General features: G+C 43.8%; 1 protein-coding gene across 2 annotated transcripts in view; it reads left to right on the forward strand.

Moving 5' to 3' along the window:
- Window positions 1-19,434, forward strand: part of SORCS3 (sortilin related VPS10 domain containing receptor 3) — a 595,481-nt gene that overhangs the window by 172,563 nt on the left and 403,484 nt on the right. For both annotated transcript variants that reach the window (XM_040486371.1, XM_040486370.1), the window contains exon 2: window positions 7,233-7,300. In XM_040486371.1, the coding sequence (XP_040342305.1) occupies window positions 7,233-7,300 (68 nt within the window). The remainder of the gene's footprint in view (window positions 1-7,232; window positions 7,301-19,434) is intronic.

Consider the following 19,434-nt stretch of genomic DNA (forward strand, 5'->3'; position numbering starts at 1 on the left):
AGGAGTCAAGGATCATGCTAAGGTTCAGTCGTGAGCCACAGAGTTGATGAGATGCCCTTATAAAAAGCAGGAAAGGGGATAAAAGCTTTGTGAAAATCTGTGCATTGTACATGACAAGTTGCTATAGTTTGTACTATTTCCTTGTCCTCTTAACTAGATTGTAAAATCATAGCAGGCAGGGAGCACTGTTCGTGTCACTCTGAATTTGGCACACACCTACCACAGTTCAAGACGCCCAGTTGGTGCCCAGACATCCTTGTATTGGGGATCTGTTGGGCTTTGGGTTGTAAATGTTCAGTTTCTGTTCCTTGGTGAGGGGATCTCCCTGAGGTGTGAGAAGGACCCTGGGATTCAGACTCTGCTGGAACTGGAAAATGCAGCCTTATAGGCTGTCTCAGAGGGGTATCATCTTTGTCGTGTGACAGTTATCAACTATTTCTGGTAAAGAAAGCTGCGGTCCTTATTCCAACTGGCTGGAAACAAAGAACTATCAAGTAGGGGCAGGAATGAAGTGGTAGCCTGTGAGTGGGATGCACAGAGGACCCCGTGGATTTAAAGGCACCAAGATTTCAGGGAGGTTTAATGAACTAAATTAATTTTCCTTCAGAGTAAAATTTTACAGGCATGAAAGGCCCTCCCTTCACTGAATGTGCTCACGGGCGAGAGCGTCGCAGTGATTTATGAATTTGCAGATTATGCATTATCCTTTCAGAGGACAGGAATCCCCCCGGGGTTCCTGCCTCTTTCTGAAGCTGAGTGGGGGGAGCCAGGTGAATGCACTGACTCTGATCTGCAGCCTCCTGTACTGAAGTTGGGGTTGAGAATGGATGAGTTTGTTAGGAGGAGCTTAGCATAAACTCTAGAATCTGAATTCCCCTCCCCCAGCCCCCGACCAAATGAAAATCATTTGGAACCCTTATCTCCTGAAGAATAATTATCATACTAATAACGCCCATTTCCCTAGTACAGTTTATAAAGCAGGTCAGCTTTCCTTATTTGATTTGAATCAACAACCCTGTGAGGTTGGCAGGGGCAAGTGTATCATTATCCCCATTTAAGGAAATTGGAGCAGATTCTGAAAACATAAATAAGTTGCTCAGGCTCACACAGTAGCATATGGTGAGACTGGGTTTTGAGGCAGCCCTCTGGTTGCAAGTGTTCCGTTATTTCCATGCTGCCATGCAAGCCCTGTCCAGGAGGCAGACGGCTGGATCCAATGGGTAAGTGAGTCTAGAGACAGGCACATTTAGAAGGGTTCTCAGGTGGGATAGCGATGGAGACTTCTTTGCAGTTCTGCATTGTGGGTACCTCCTCTCACATAGGAAGTGGGTAGGAAGAGGATAGAAAGCTCCCTTGTCCTCACATATCACTTTCCCTAACTCGGCCAGAGACTTGGACTCCTTTGTTCAAATGCATAATCCTGGAGGCAGCAGGTTGAGGAGGACTATCCCTTTCATGAGGACAGCCACCATTTCTCTTTTTTTTTTTTTTTTTTTAATTTTTTTTTTCAACGTTTATTTATTTTTGGGACAGAGAGAGACAGAGCATGAACGGGGGAGGGGCAGAGAGAGAGGGAGACACAGAATTGGAAACAGGCTCCAGGCTCTGAGCCATCAGCCCAGAGCCTGACGCGGGGCTCGAACTCACGGACCGCGAGATCGTGACCTGGCTGAAGTCGGACGCTTAACCGACTGCGCCACCCAGGCGCCCCATTTCTCTTTTGATCACTTCACCAAGAAGCTTATGCTGTGCTTAACATAAGTCAAGAACAGATGAATGAAAGAGAAGAGGGGGCATGTGAAATAAAGACACTAGTTACTGGCTCTGAGTGTGTGTAAAGAGCAGGCACAGGGATGGCTTGAACATCTGGGGGCATTGGAAGACACTAGATGCCTGGGGCCAAGAAAATTGGTGGTGGATGGTCAACAAAGACAGCAGCAACTGATTTCGTAAGAGGCTAGTCCTGCCCTTTATTGTCACTTACTAAATAAGTCCCTTATTTTAATATAGTCTCTTAGTATATGAATTATTTATTATATAATGTATGCATTATATACGTCTCCTGTTATAATTAGTCCTCTGATATATTACTTATTAGATATTTATGTATATATTACATATAGACACATAATAAGTCTCTTGGTAAATATGGTGGTCCCTCCTTGTTATCGCCCTCTTCACTCATAAAACTTTTTATCTACCCATAGTTGGCCATAGGTTGGGCTTCCTCTGTCTTTCCTGCATGATCCCATTGTCCTTTGTGCCTTCTTTCCCAACTTGACATGGCCTATGTCTCTGAGTGGCTCATGTACACATGACATTGCATTCAACACATGACTGCTCTTGCCCCTAATGGCCCGTGCCACTCTACCTCCATACCTTTTCTTGTTACTGGAATGGCTTCCTCCCCTACCCTCCTTTTTTTCTATCAATCTCAGTTCAATTAAAAAAAAGAAAAAAAGTGAATGAGCTCCATTTTAGTTTATGCATATTCTTAGCATACTTTAAGTCCCAGTGCATGTAATCTTTCCTTCATGGAGACCTTTCTGATCACACTCTATGGACTTAATTGCTTCTTCTTTTCAACTCTTATAGCACATTATCTGTACCTCTCAAATACATTTATCATCTCATCTCTTCTTTTATTGTTCTGCATCCATAATTCACTTGTAGTTCCTGCCAAGTGTCAGGTGATGTGCTGTGCATTGAGGATGCAGAATTGAATGAGACCTGATTTCTAACCTCAAAGAGGCCACAATCTAACAGACTAGTCAGACATACGGAAAAGTCATACTGACCCAATGTGATAGAAGCTATAAGAGATGAATGACCACAGTATAATTCCAGAGATGTCAGATACCAATTTAAGGGTGTGTGTGTGTGTGTTTACACATTTCTCTCTATATAGATCTTTCTAACTATGTTTGTATATACACACACATACATGTCTGTGGATTTCTCTTTATACTGTGTGTGTGTGTGTGTGTGTGTGTATAGCTTATATTAAGAGAGAAATGCTATTTACTCATGAATTATTCCAATGTATTTTCACATTTTAGGCAGCAATCCTGCTGCCTGGGGGTCTCTCAGCAGTTTGTCTCTCAGCAAACCTGGGTATCTCAGCAGTTTGTCTGGGTCTTTTCTCCTTCCATAACTGTTTCCTATTTCCTTCTCCAAGAACAAAGAAAACAGAAGTTCCCTTCATCCTTGGGCCTTGAACTCTGGATCTCTCCCTGAGTCCCAGAGTTTAGCTGGTGCCTTCCCAATTCACCTAAGAGGAGCCCAGTAAGTATCTGTGAACTTCAGGAGAGAATGTGCAACTCCTTGAGGGCCAGGGTGTGCTTTTCTCCTCTCTGTGTGCCTGCTTCTTGTCTTGCACACAACTGGCTCACATAAACACTTGCTGCCTGGAGTAGCATCACATTAGAGCAGAGTGAGCACAGTGTGTCACATAGCCAGGGGTGGAAGCGCTGGTTCTATCTCCTGCTAGTTGTGTGCCTGGGGTGGGGGTACAATTAGCTTAGCGCTTGGGATTCAGTTTTCTCATCTGTAAAATGGGGATATTATATTACACTTGCTTAGTCTCAAGAATTTGTTGTGAGGATTGAGAAGCACTCCATGTAGTGTTTATTGCCTGGTAAGGGTTCAGTTAACGTTTACTCTCTGCTTTTCCTTTGCTGGATTTGACTGCCAGCCCTCATCTGGGGGCGTCTTCTGAAGACGAGTCAAGTCAGGCTTTGCTGTGGATCCAGGATTAGCCCTTTAGCCTTCCCGCACCCCACATCCCATCCGCTGGTGATTCCTGAGGCACACTCACATCTTCTCTTTCTGATCTGAGTCCTTGCCTTGTGGTCTGGGGCTTAGTGGCTTTATTGCTTCTGCTTTCAGTTTTCTTCCCTAATTCCCTCCTCTCTGGTGGCGTTCGGAAGGCTCTGAGTGGTGAGAGAAGCCAGGGATGGGCAGGCCTTGTTTCCCTCTTGGTTTTGTTTGCTTGGCACAGAGTATCTCAAGGCTAAAGGTTACATTATCATCTCTTCATCGCTCTATTACTGCCCTTCTGTGCTGGCACCAGGGGAGTGGAAGCTTCCAGCCCCTAATTCACCCCTTTCCTCTGGGAAATGCAGGGGTGATTTTGCGGAGGCATTTTCCTCATACGTCTCTTTCTGCATGCTTTCTGAAGTTCAGCTACATTTAAAGGACGGGATGCTTTTCTAGGTTAGGATCTCAGCACGGTGCAAGGGCGGTGTCACTGCAGCAACAGTGTTGGGAGAGGAATCATAGTGGGATGGAGTCTTTCCCAAGTGTAGTTCTCCAGTTACCACAGGAAGATTTCCGGGCCCCACTCAGGACCCACCAAGTCAAACCTGCTGGGAGTGGGACCTTAGAATCTGCATTTAAAAGGCTTTCTGGTGACTGTTAGCTCCAGGTGTACTCATGGCATGGAAGAACAGTGCCCTGGGCACTTGGTCGAGGTCACACATTATTGAGACTTTAACCAGTCCCTTCCTTTCTCTGTGCATCAGTTTCCCCATCTGTACAGTGAGGGAAAGAGACTAGATTAATACCATTCCCATCTGAAGACTATGATTCATCACCAAAACACCATTATCTTCTATTGACTCAAAATGATTATTTTTAGGAACCTTTGACATGTTGAGCTTGCCTGTTAGGGAGACAGAAGTACAAAATACGAACCCTGCCTCAATCTAGCTGGGAACGCAAATCCTGTGACATCCAGAAGGTAACAGGATAGTGTTTGACTAAGTGCCAAGTTATGTAATTCCATTTTAAGTGCGATAGGACTTGAGAAGAGGGATAACTCTGATGGCTGGTATGGTCCTAGGAGGCTGCCTAGAGAAGGTGGGCTTCAAGTTGTTTCTTGAACAACAGGCAGGCAGGTGCAGGTGGTAATAAAAGGCTGAGGCACAGTTGATACAACATAGCATGGAAGAAAGAAAGCAGAGGTGTGAGAACAGGTTTGGCTTATTTGCAGAGCCTTGAGAAACTTGGATTGCTAAAGCAGAAGACAGCGTCTTGAGAACTGGGGAAAAGTGGTTGGAGGAGTGTGTGTAGTACGTGTGTGTGGGTAGTGCATATGTGTGTGTGTAGTGTGTTACATACCAGGCTAAGGAGTCAAGTTCATCCTGAGGCAGAGGGAACCAGGACACTGATAGAATGAGAACAGCTCTGGGCTCTTTCCAGGGCTTTCCAGACCCAGTTGTTTGTTAGAAGCTCCCTATTGGTTAAGTGGAACTCTTACCCCCTACACTTCTTTCTTCTCTCTGTGTGGACTTTGCACTTTTTGGAGGTTTTTTGATGTCCCTGAAGGCTTGATATTGGGAGAAAATGAAATGACCTAATTTGCTCCTGCAGAGCTCTGGATGGGTGTTCTGACCTATTTCTAGAAAAGCATAGTTTTGAGTTTGTTTGTCCAGAATTTGGGATGGCCAGCGCATAGCCAACCCCTGTTTTTTACATAGTGACTGTGGGAACGACTTTGTAGATGAGAGAGGATAAAATAAAGGGGAGGTGAAGTCTGTTGTGCGGGTTATCCAGCAAACAGGATTATTGGTGCATTCCTAGGCATTTGGTTGGGGAAGGTGGGGATAAATCCCTTGTTTTCATCAGCCCCTGAATTTAACAAATGAGGAAAACTCCATGAATGGGAGAGGCAAGAAACACTGAGTGGCTTTGGGGAGCAGTTCTCTGCAATGGATATACACTCCTTACTGTTGTGCTATGTCAATAAGACAGGTAGCTTGGTAGCTTTTACTGTTGTGCAAATAGCCATGCCATTGATATTTTTCTTGGCTTGGCTGTTTCTTGCCCATTCACCACTCTCCATCAAAGAATGCACGCTTGGGAAGAGCCCTTCCATTGTGGCCCTGCAGAGAAGTTGAACATCCCAAACCAACTTCGCCATGGACTCTCTCTGACCTATAATGGGTCACATCCTTGCCTCTAATTTTTTCTTAGTTTACATAAAAGTAATGGAAATGGTGCGGACAGACCTCATGGGGTGTTGGATGTTAGTAAATCTCAAAGTGAGTGTTCTGTTGTCAGTGAGATGCCATAAAAATGTTAATATAATGGCTGATTATTTTTCTTTAATCTTAAATAGATACCTAGAATGGGAAAGTCCCATCTTGGTAGCAGAAATTCATTATCTTGGAAAGAGTTTAATGGCTGCTGTGCAAATGAACTGGAGGAAGTTAAATCGTGGAATGGGAAGGAACTGAAAAAAGTGAAATGAGTTGTGCATTAAATTTAGATAAACACAATTATGTGTAACTGGATTATCACGTGTGCAGGCAGGCACTGTATATTAGGCACCTGTGTTTTGATTAAAATCGATTCAGGTGCATGCACTTGGCATCCTTGTGATTCGGAGTTGTGCCTAAGCCACTGTCCAGGCACACAGTGGGCAGGCAGGGAAACGTCTGATATCCAGGTCCCCAGCTGGAGAAGTTTAAAGGGCCGAGGACCAGACCGGCCCAAGACCATTTCAGGAAACTGCTAACTCTATTAGAGAAAGCTCCAGCTCTCTTTCATGTACAGCTTCCTTTTGGGTTTCTGAATTTCAGCTGATGTCAGGAAAGTGGTCCCGGGGTCCAGTGGAGTCTAATGACCTGCTTCTTACTCCATGATGAGGACAGATGCCAAATGGTAGATGGCAGATGGCATCAGGGGATGTTGGGGACTGGGCCTGCCTGCCATTCAAGTAGATGTGGCTGCTGAGGTGCTAGTAATGGAAACACAGAATCTCTTTGAACCCGTCTGTAGGTGGAGAGAATTAGGCTCGGTTGCTTCTTACCATTGGGTCCAAGTCTGTAAGTCAGAGTCATCTCCAGATCAAAAGCAAGCCCATCGTCTGATCCCTGGGTGGCTGTACGAGTGATCAGAGCCAGCCGGGCAGCACCTCACCTTGAAGGAGGACAGATGTAGAGAAACCACTGTCGATACCCAGTTAATTCCTGTTGGCATGTTTTACTTCAAATGCAAAGCATCGTCAGGATTAAAATAAATGCTACCAGTTACAGGAATGCATTAAATTAATAATTGTTTTCCCTTGCTTGATCCTATAATACCCCTCCACTCAACGGATAAATACTAAACCCTCCTCTGGGTGATTTGAGATGCACTGTATGTTGTTACACAAACTAAAGTAAGCTTGCTTTTTTTTCCTCCCCTTTTGTTCCTCTTCTCTGCCCTCCTCCCCATCCCCATCACAGGTTATACTTATCCTGACGAAGCTGTACGACTTCAACCTGGGGAGCGTGACTGAGAGCTCACTCTGGAGGTAAGTGGATTGGAGGTTCTTAACAAGCTTCTGTGGCTTGGCTCACTTGAAGAATGCCAGCCACGCGGCTGGGGGGCACGTTTTGGAAGAGGCAGGAAGCAATCCTCCTCGTGGAAGAGCCCCTTAGCCCCCCAGGTAGAATGGACAGCCCCACCTGTGAACTCCCGTAGCACTCTACTTATCTCTCTGGGGGCCTGTCACAGCCCTGCCTGCTTGGCACCATTGTTGCTTCTGCGTTCCTGCGCTGTCTCGTTCTGCTTGAGGGACACACGTCTGGTTAGAGAGATCAGGGGAGCATGCCCGGAATGAGAAGAGCCGTGGGTCAGGGAGTCTGCTGAGGGGAGAGTCTTGCCTTGGGCGTGAGTCTTGGCCCAAGGACCATTTCCGGCCCTGTGCATCTGTGAGATGCTGTGGTTCTTACCTGTCCTTGTGGGAATAGATACACGTGGGGATCAGGTCCAGATGGGGACCTTCATGGGCTTCTTGATACATATATTTTAGTATATTCACTATACATATTTATAAATGCTTACTGTATATTAACATCTATATATTTAATAAACATTTACTATATATTTAATATACGTTAAAATATATATTGGTAATACATATATTTTAATATATATCAAAATATGTATTTTATGGCTGCAATGGCATAAAGATAAGTGTGTTAATTTAGTATATGGAAACTTTTTTCAGCCTCAAAGTTCATTTTTTGTTTGGACTTTAAAAGAAATGAAACATGTTTGTGGATCCTTAAAAGTATGGTAAGCCCTGGGCACTGTGCCCATTGTGCCTGCTGGATAAGTCCACTCTGACGGGACGCGGGTCACGGGACAGAGAGAAGGATGCGGGTGGTTAGATCAGGGAGAGCTTGACTGAAGCAGAGGCCTGAGGACTTTCTCTGCACCGGGTGCTTTGGCGCCCGGCTCTACACAGCACATGTGCACACTGTGGGCAGTGACAGGGCAACAGCAAATTCCATCAGTCGTTCTGAGTCAGCACTTCGGGCTCTGGGAAGGCTGTGTTGTCTGTCCTGTTTGCTTTGTCATTTGTAAACACTGGGGAGGGGGCACTGTCACAAAAGGCTCTTCACTGGGCTGCGTCATCATCCCAGACCTCTGTCCTGAGGGTTTCCTGGGGTCTTGGAGCAGAAGTGGTCTGGGGCATGAATATCTGTGTGCCTTGCTTCTTCTTCATCCCACCTGTTTGTTTGCAGAGGACTGGCCAGAGTTTGTTTCCCAGGAAGGGGGAACAGTCACAGCATCTATTAAATATTTAGGGGTTAATTGCTCATATCGACTCAGGCCTGCCTCCATTCGCCCAGGATGTCCACAACCTAACTTTGCTGCTCAGTGAAAATTGGCAGAGCTATAAGAAAGCACTGTTTCTCTAATAGATGACAGCATGACTATTTCCACTCACACAGGACTCCCGGGGAAGTAGAGCCTCAGAAAACTTCCTCTCAGGCCCAATCGCAGTGATACTATGGTGATACCTGAAGCCTGACTCGCGCACTGCCTTCGGAGGGCAAATAATAAAAACAAGCCAGAAGATCCTGCCCTTACAATGGGAGAAGCTCTACCTGGCAGCCCATATTTCAAGAAAGGTTTGGCTAGGTCTAGGGGTGGGCCAGGCACAGCCAGGGGCCCATGCCCAGGCCCAGGCCATGCTTACTGCTAGAGGCCCTTAAGTAATGAAGTGTGTGGCCTGTGGTCATAAGAGCCAGTATATTCACTGGTGTGTACCAGAGACCATAGGCAGCCTAAGGGCACCCTGATGTGCACTGGCCAGGATTCAGATCCCACCTCACCCACCCAAAGAGCTCTGTAACTTTTTAACCTCTTTGTATCAGTTTTCTGGGGCTGCTGTGACACCGTACCGCTAACTGCCTGGTCTAAAGCGGCAGAAATGTACTCTCTCTCAGTTCTGGAATGTGGAAGTCTGAAATCAAGGTGTCTGTAGGGCCGCACTCCCTCTGAAGGCTCTAGAAAGAATCCTTCCAGCCTTGGCGGCTGCTGGCATTCCTTGTAGCTAAGGCTATGGTCCTCCTTCTCTGCCTACATCATCTCCTTGGCCCACTCCTCTCCTGTCCCTTATAAGGAAGGTTGCCATTGGAGTTAGGCCCCAGGATAATCCAGCACGATCTCATCTTGAGATCCTTAAATGCATCTGGAAAGATCCTTTTTTTGTCAAACAAGCTCCATGACAGGTTCTGGGGGTAAGGATGTTGAACATGTTTTTCTGGGTGGTCACCATTCAGTGCATCTCTCCTTCCCTGGATGTGAGTTGGAGATAGCACAGAAACCCCTTTGCTGCAACCACATTGTTCTTGCCTTCCCTGAGACACATCACCTTGTCCCCTCCACGGCCCTTACCCCCACCACCTTTTTCTGCTCCTCTCCAAGGGGGGTGGGCAGTGCCTCTGTTCCTTACCCTCTCAGTTCCTCTAATCAGGGAGGCCTTTTTCCAGGACTTCACATTCCATCACTCAACTTGCATTTTCCTCCTTAGTACTTACCCCCATCTGGCATGCTAAATATTTTACTTATTGAATGATTTATTGTCTGCCTATAACCACTAACATCTAAGCTTGTAGAGAGAGACTTTTTTCCATTTTAATTCAGGGCTATACTCTCTGCACCTAGGACAGTATCTGGCACATAGGAGATACTTAATAAATGTTTGCTCAATGAATTAGTGGATGATTTGCAAGGACTAAATGAAATAATAAATGTAAAAACCCTTAAGAGTGGCTCACACGTAGGAAGTGTTCACTTAATTGTAACGATTGATTATTATAACCCTCTGTGTTTGTATAGTGTTCATCCCATTATTGACTTTGTTTATAAGGATCCAATGATGTCGGGGTCCATGTGATGGAAATTATAGGGCACCAAGGGGATGAATTCTGTGATATGGATGAATTAGCAGAGATCTTCAGGGGATTAGGGAGGGGAGAAGAGTGATTTAGATGGTTGTTCCTTGTGCTGATTAGAGGGAATTGAAGTATCGGTTTCTAGCAACAAGAGGATGTTCCTCTGTAGACAGGATTCTATGAGCTGCGGGTTGGACTGATGGGTGGGATGTGACTTGGCAAGTGAGAAGTGGAAAAACATCCTTACTACAAGGGAAAAGGGCAGGTAAGCCTGAGCTGCAGGAGAAAAGGGAGCCAAGCAGCAGGAAGAGAGAGCAGCTGGTCTTGGACCAGGGAGGGAACGTTTGGGTGGGTCTCTTCATGTTCACAGAAGGGGCCAAACCAAAGAGTGTTACCCTAAGGATGGTTTGCAGATAACAGATTCATATGGTGTGACCTTATAAGGATTTGGAATGCTGGTGGATATTGTAGGCTTTCCCTCTGGATAATTGTTACATATGAATGTGTTTTTGTGCTCTGTTTCCAAGGGTTCATGGGTCTGATAAAGCCCTGCTTAGCAACCCCTGCATAGAGCTAGAGAGAGAAAAGGGGCTGTTTCTATCCTTCGGGGGGGATTTTCCAATGTGCTGGGGCCTCACAGCATTTCTTCAAACCTTGCATTGTCTTTCCTGCTCATCCCCTAGAGATCTGTGTCTCCCATCCTCTTTTCTGTCCCGATAATGATGATGTATTTTGCAGTTAAAGCCTAGAGCACTGTGATCTTCCTTACTAACACAGTGTGCAGAGAAAAAGAAACTAAATTAAACACGCACCCTTTCAGTTTTGTGATTTGGCCCAACATGCTTAACCAAGTTGAAATTGAATTTAGGGGATTCTTCTTCAATTTTCTGTACAGCAGAGGAGCCTGGAGCAGCAGCTGTCATGACAAGATGACCAGGTTACAGTGGGATATAATTATTCGCCTCACCGGATTAATAATTCAGAGGCCATCTACTTCTAAATGGACAAAAGACTGTTGAAAAGCATTCAGTAGGGTAGGGGTGTCTTAAGCCCTCACGACATTCTTTCTGAAACTCCTCGGTGCTGTTATCCTGGGGGGAGGGTCAAATTTTTTTCTCTACCAATGCAGGGATGGCTGTATATTAATAACTGGTTATTAGCACAACCATCTGTTTGTATCCTTTAGTCAATGGACATTTTCCATAAAGAATTCATGCTTATAGACTTAAGGAGGTTGGGGACTGATATTTTTTTAAAAGACCCAGGGCTTCACTTTCGGGGTGTTTTCAGTCCATAATGTGTCAAATCTGGAGGTTGCCCATCAGTCAAGAGTGATGCTGGCCCCCAGTACTGTTAGATTTGATAGAAGCCTGACCCAAAAAAAGGAGAAATAAGTTCAGATCTAAAGGATGAGCATTAGTTGATCTGTTTCCTGCTCATCGATATAATTAAGAATAGAAGCTCGGAGACTGGTGGCCTGGGTTCAAGTCCACACTCCTCCACTTAGCCACGGAGTGACTTTGAACAAGTTTCTTCACCTCTCTGTGCCTCCATTTCCTTACTGTACAATGAGGATTATACGGGTGCCCACCTCATAGTGTGGTTATGATGTTTCACATGAAATACAATGTGTGAACTGCCTAGCATAGTGCCTGGTATACAGTGCCCACCCGTGGAAAACGCTCAGGGAGGGTTGGTAATCCTATGGAATCTGGTAATTGATCTGCTTCTTGGTGCTGGCTCCTCTTCCTGACAACAGTGTGAGACACGTTGTGCCCTTAGAAAAGCAACCAGGTTGCTCAGCCGTTTTTCCTAGGGCCCAGAGAGCAGAGAGAGGAGTTCCTGGGTAAGGTGTTTGTGGAGCATACCACCTCCTGGGCTCATCCTCCTGGGAAGCTTCCCTGCCCCTCCTCCCCGAGTGGGGTGCCCCTGTTCTGCTCACCACTGGCACCACTTACACTGTGTTGTGATTTGTTTCCAGCCTGTGAGCTTCCCAAGAGCAGGGACCATGTGCCTTTCATGTTTCTGGATCTATAACACATAGCACTTGGGCTACACTAAAGAAGGGCTTGGAGAGCTGAACTGAAGTACCAGTGGCCCCAAATCGGTTGCAGCATCAGCCTTGCCTTGGCCTGTCGCTTCCTTGTATTGAGTTGTCTCATCCTCCTGCCACTGGGGAATCCAGTGACTTTTCATCCGGTTTGCAAGCTGTTGGCTGGACCATTTATTTCCTCCCCTAATTGTTCTGTCAGTGACCTTTCTGGGGGATGCTGTATTTTTTTTTAATAGAAAATGGAGACCTTTGGATTTATTAATTTTTTGTTTGCCAAGAAAACCCTGATAATAATTGCTAAGACTTCCCAGAAGTTATTAGTTTACAAATTTTAATGACACTCATGATTTATTTATGTGTTTCCCTCCCTCTGCAGCTGCTCACCCCAATTCCTTAGTGGAATTGCTGCTGAATCTGAGTGAATTAATGGAAACAAAACTGCAGATTGGAATGACATTTTTTTGTTAGGCTGTTAATTAAAAACTTCCCGTCCTATTCGCTAGGCTCTTCATATGTGAAGTCCCGAAGGCTGGGCTGATGATACAGGCTGTGAAATCCTCTCCCTAGAACTGGGGCCTCCTTCTATTTGCTTTCAGTAGTAATAAATCTGGTGAAAGCTCCTGAATGGGTCACAGAGCATTCAATTGAACAGATATTAATTGAGCATCAATTATATAAGCAACCCTGTGCTCATTGCTGGGGGATGCAGGATAATTATGTCATGCTTGTTATCCTCGAGGAATGTTTCGTTTTGTTGAGAGGTAAGATTAATGTACTAGGAACCAACATCAGGCATATGCACGAATAATGTGTATATACAAAATACAGTGCATTCTGCTAGAAGTTGCCCTGCTATAGAAATACTTATATTTTTATTACCACCCATCTCATTCTATAAAGGATGCAAAATAATTCAAGGAAGGACTTAGAGAAGTGATCAATATGGCACCTATTTTTTGTTTTGCTGTTTAATATAAAACATTTATTTCTCTGTTAGGGTGTGAAACTCTTAATAGGAAAGCCTGTCTCCTGTACCATTGGTTCCCATGGTTCTCTGAAACACCGGGTAATTGGTGGGATTGAATATGAGTAGTGGATAAGGAGTCGGTCCTGGATTCAGACTGCCTGGATGTGAATCCCAGCTCTACTGCTTATTAGTTATACCACCTTGAGCAATGTTTTAATTTCTCTCAGCCTCATTTACGTACCAATATAATGGGATGACAGTAAGACCTGTCTTGTGAGAGCTTTGTGAGAAGTCACTGAGATGGTACATGTAATGCAAAATGCCTGTAATCTAGTCATTACTTAATATAAACAGTAACATCTGTTGATAGGTCCACATCTGCCTAGCTCAGCAGCTTCCACCTGGTTCCACATGACAGTTGTGCTGGTAACTTTAGGAGGGCAGGGTGCAGAGCACATCTAGAATCCTAAGCATGTAAGGCCTGGACATGATACACTTCTTTTGAGAGAACACTGTGGAGTCTTCCTCTTTGCATACTAATCTGTGCTTAGCAAAAGCGCAAGGTGAATATATTTCTTGGTTTTTCTACACCAGATGCTGATAATGATTTGGAGTATAGGATACGAACCACAATCTGATTTGAGTTCCCCTAACATAGTGTTGAGTTAACTCATCTGTTACTGGTTATTTTCTTTTTCTTTTTCTTTTTTTTTATTATTTTTTTTAATATTTTATTTTTTTTTAATTTTTTTTTCAACATTTATTTATTTTTGGGACAGAGAGAGACAGAGCATGAACGGGGGGAGGGGCAGAGAGAGAGGGAGACACAGAATCAGAAACAGGCTCCAGGCTCTGAGCCATCAGCCCAGAGCCCGACGCGGGGCTCAAACTCACGGACCGTGAGATCGTGACCTGGCTGAAGTCGGACGCTTAACCGACTGCGCCACCCAGGCGCCCCTGGTTATTTTCTTTTTAATGCAACCATAAGGGAATCTAAGCACATTGAAGAGGTTTGTTACCGTCCAAGTACTTAACATGGAAGTCAGAGTGAGATCATGCATGTTTTTCAAATTTGGCATATCCTCACAATTTCTTGTGGAATGTGCTAAAAATCTAAATTGCTGGGTCCTACCCAAGAGATTCCAATTTCGTAAGGCTGAGGATTACTCCGGATGTATGATTTTCGAAGTGCCCTAGTGGCCTCTTAACATCATGTAGGACCAGGAACCAGTGATCTAGGAGAAAGCCTGGTTCTGGCCCATCTCAGTTACCAGAAAATTGGATTACTCTTGCCATCCTTCTGCTTCCTCATAAACAAAGGTATGAGGTGAAATGATCTCTCAAGTCTCTTTCAACTCCCAAGTCCACAGATTCTTCCACCTTGGGAAATCAACCAAGAAGCCCACACAGTGGGATTTATGATGCGCAACGGATAACGCCCTCACTCCCGAGCATAGCCACCTTCCTTAAAAAAACAGGTATTGTTAACAACACATACACAACGCTGCTGACATGCCATGCCGCTCACTGATGGATAGTGGCCAGTTGGCAGGTATTAGCTAGAACACCTCTCCAAACTACTTAATTTAAATTCATTAAACGAAGGGAGCATCACTCAACTTGTGAAAGTCTTTGTTCCAAAGAACAGAATGAGAAAGGGGTTTGCCCTAAATATTGAGCCCTCAAATATCTTACTTTGTTAGAGAATAGAGAAATGAGAATACTGGAGAATGGGGTCTGGATTGCAGATTTGTTGTTTTCCTATTTATTATGGGAAAGAGGGGTTCTTTTTATGGCCTAGTCTTTTTGTCTTCCATGAGGCAGGACCCAGGCATGTATAAATCTTGATTTTTGTCCAGTGGCTGAGAGAATGTAACACTTTTGTATGGATCATGTCTGTTGATTGTTATTTTATGTTGTTTTCGCTTTCATCCAAATGCAGTGCCATTTTATCGCAATCATAAATAACCTCACCATTTGGAGAAGGGGTGTGAAATTCTGCCCATCCCTTTCCCCAGCCTGTGCTCCCTCTCATTTTCCCAGCAGGAGATTCATTAGCTTTCTAATGAAGTTAATAAGTAAACAGGATCAGACAGTCCCTTCTAAAATAACATTTATAAATGGATGCATTTCCCTACTCTCTAAGGTAAGCCATAATTTATTTCCCTGCCAGATGTCCACGTGTGTAACACTATGATAGGTGGATCCTTGGAATTTGGTTTAAAACCCAAGGGAAAAAAAAAAGAGGAAAATTTTCAACTCACATAGAGCCTATCTATTACCAAGTTTATAGGAGAGTGGATTTTTACCAACCCTATTCCTGCTTATGTATATACAACGCCTATAAAGATAAGGTAGTCAAGCTTTCATGGTTACTTTCTCATCATTTGGTGGTCAATTACTTTATTGGACGTCCACCGTAAATGTCTTTAGGAGGCCTTTGGCAGCTTCCCCACAAAGACCACTGCCCTCGATATTATTTGGGAAGCAATAAACTGGTAAAAAGACATGTTCTGTTTTCTCCTTCACATGTCTGTGAGGTTTCTTTTCAAGAATTGCTGAACTTACAAAGGAGGCATTTCACACCTTGCTGTCTAAATGCTTTGTACCCAAATTAGAGCTAAAGTTAAGTCTTAAAATGCAATACGTAGATAGGGTTTATCTTTAAAAGCTCCTCCTTTCAGTGGTACTTATCTCTTAAACTGGTATACTATTTGTAGTCACTGCCCACATGAATGCCTGGCACGTCTCCTGTTTCTGGGAGGAATGTGAAGCCTGTGCATTGAACATTCCATTTTACGGATGGATGAACTAAGGTCCCGAATGGGTTGGTGCTCACTGATTCAGATCTGGGACCCAAATCTAGGTCTCTCCATTCTCAGTAGCCCCCTGCTCTTGCTGTTACATTAGTAATCACTCTTTCCTGGCTTTTCTAGCTCAGCCACCATTCATATTTCATAAGAGATCTATAGCCATGGGGTTGCACTGGGGACTAGGAAAGGGTTTCTTGGATGTTTGTCTAAGTGATTTTCAATTCTGGTGGATCATGAAAATCACCTGGGAAATATAAGACAAGCCAGTCTCCTGGGCCTCATTCCAAACCTATTGAGCCAGTTTCTGGGGGTGAAGATCTAGTTGTTTATAGTTTTAAGTTTATTTATTTTGAGAGAGAGGAAGAAAAAAATGAGAGTGGAGGAGGGGCAGAGAGAGAGAGAGAGAATCCCAAGCAGGCTTTGCACTGTCAACACAGAGCCAGATGCAGGGCTTGAACCCACAAACCGTGAGATCATGACCTGAACTGAAACCAAGAGTCAGATGCTTAACCGACTGAACCACCCAGGCTCCCCAAGTTGTTTATAGTTTTTAAAGAGCTCCCCTCTTGATTCTGATATAACTGTCGACCTAAGAGAGGTCATGGCCATCTTTACTTCTGAAAAGTGCATAAAAACTTGTTGTGGGGAATTCCCCCTTAGCGTAGCACCTTTCCCTTGTATCTATTATCCTTATGTCTGGTTCACAATGAGAAGCACAGTCATTCATGCCCTCATCTTTGTAAATGACAACCATAAAGGTTAATAATTGGAATGAGCTCTGGCACTTACTAATTAGCTCACATTCTGTCAGCATCAAACTTGTTTAATTGGCAATTAACATTGATTTTAGAGAGTGGTACCACAAGAGAATGGTTACAAGGTGCTGCTATCTGTGGAGCTGTGCTTGAGATGAACCCTGTGAGGCTGAGTTGGCAGCTGGGAATCCAGGTTCCCTGGGGGTTTGGAAGGGCCAACAAATGGGAAATAGTTTCCAGGTGATTTTGGAAGGCTTTCTATTCATAATACTTGGTTGCAAGCAATAGAAGTAATCACTAATTTAGGCGAGATGTAGGATTTGTTGGAAGGATATTGGGATCACTCAGCGTTTGGAGGAACAGGTAACAGGAAGACTCCAGGAAGGACCAAAATCCTAGGCCTCTCTCGGGACCATGGTATGTCATGACTCTATTCTCTGCATCTCCAGGGACCACAGCATCTGAATGCCATGGTTCTACTCTCTAGTGAGCTGCCATAATATGACAGCAACCTTCTCCGTGATTTAAATTCCCAATAGAGAATTGGAAGGCCCCCTTGAGTCAAGCAGGCAAAACTTTATGTTTGGGGGTGAGAAATTCCCAGTCTAGGCTGGCTTTCTTATTCATTCCTGTGCATAGGGAGACTGGGACCACTAGAAAAAAAAAAACTAGGGAAGAGTTTTGGGAATACTAGACCAATAACCTTCAAGGGTATCAAATGTTTTCTGAGGTATTCTAATATAAAGGAGACTTAAAATACACTACATTTTAAAGAGCATCCCTTCACTTGTACTATTAATTTAAAAGACTAATTTAGAATGTGTTAGGGAATGTCTAGGAGCTTTACTTGTAAAGATACCACTTATAACAACCTTGCAAGGATTTTATTCCATTTTGGTAGAGATGAATCTGAGGTTTTTATAATCAGCAAGTAATGGAGATTAAGTTTGACCTCACCCCTGTAAAACAAAAATACATGCTTGTCTGACTTTGTCATACTGCATCCCCAAATAATTTTCAGTTCGGGGTCTAGTTAGTGAGCACCTTCTCAGTTTTGGATGCTGCATTGCCATATCTGTTCTCCTGAACTTTAGACAACGTACCATAGTCCCAATAGTCTCCATAAATGATGGCATTGTGATTAATTAGACATGTTGCCAAAAATTCTCAATTTTTGGCATACCTCCTTCCCACCACCTCACCCAGAGATGCAGCAGGTAAAATGCTCTTAATCATCTGCAAATTCTCACTCATTCCATTTATGGTTGTTGAGTACAGAGTGTTCTATGGGATGAGTGTGACATTTGTGATCATATACACTTTCAATTGAAATTTTTGTGAGACAAATGAAGATACACATACAGCTTTAAGAAATGATACAGATTGAGCTTGTGTACTCTCTACCCAGTCTCTCTAATGGTAATATTTTATCAAACTATAATATCACAACAGTGCATTGACATTGATACAATCATCAATCTTTTTTAAATTTTTTTTTTCAACGTTTATTTATTTTTGGGACAGAGAGACAGAGCATGAACGGGGGAGGAGCAGAGAGAGAGGGAGACACAGAATCAGAAACAGGCTCCAGGCTCTGAGGCATCAGCCCAGAGCCTGATGCGGGGCTCGAACTCACGGACCGGGAGATCGTGACCTGGCTGAAGTCGGACGCTTAACCGACTGCGCCACCCAGGCGCCCCGATACAATCATCAATCTTACACAAATTTGTTCTCATTTGTGTGTGTGTGTGTGTGTGTGTGTGTGTGTGTGTGTGTGTGTGTAGGTTTGTCTATCCACCACTGTAGTGAAGGTACTGAACAGTTGCATTACAAGAATCTCTCGTGTTCCCCTTTTATAATCACATCTACCTCTCTTTCCCCAGAGCCTTCATCACTAAACCTCGGCAACCTCTGATCTGTTCTCCGTTTATAAAATGTTTTCTTTCAAAATGGTTAAAGAAATGGAATCATACAGTATGTAACCTTTGGGGGTTACCATTTTCACTTAGTGTAATTCCCTGGAGAGTCACCCAGATTGCTGTGTATCAATAGTTTGTACTTATTGTTGAGGAGTATTCCACGTATGCATGTACCGCAGGTGGTTTAACTTTTTACCTGTTGAAGGACATTTGGCTATTTCCCAGTTTTTTGTTGTTGCAGATAATGCTGTTATGAACATATGAGTACAGGTCTTTGTGCAGAGATAAGTTTTCATTCCTCTGGGACAGCTGCTTGGGAGTGTGATTTCTGGGTCATGTCGTAGTTGTGTGTTTAGTTTTAGAAGAAACTGACAAACCTTTTCAGAGTCGCTGTTCCATTTTATATTCCTACCAACAATGTCTGAATGATCCAGTTTTTTATAGCCTTGTCAGCAAGGCTTTTTCACTACTTTTAATTTTAGCCATGGTAAGAGGGAGGCAGTAATATCTCATTGTGGTTTGAATTTGCATCCTTGATAGCTGATGATGTTGAACATCTTTTCATGTGCCTACTTAGCATCTGTATATTGTCTTTGGTGAAATGTCTGTTCATGTCTTTTGCCCACTTAAAAATACACTTTAGAGATAGTATTGAAATACAAGAAGCTGTACATATTTAATATATATGTATGTATGTATGTGTATATATATATATATATATATATATATATATATATATATATATATAT

Source organism: Herpailurus yagouaroundi, unplaced genomic scaffold (genome assembly GCF_014898765.1).
Source record: "Herpailurus yagouaroundi ecotype Mexico unplaced genomic scaffold, PumYag 163, whole genome shotgun sequence".
Lineage (NCBI taxonomy): Eukaryota > Metazoa > Chordata > Mammalia > Carnivora > Felidae > Herpailurus > Herpailurus yagouaroundi.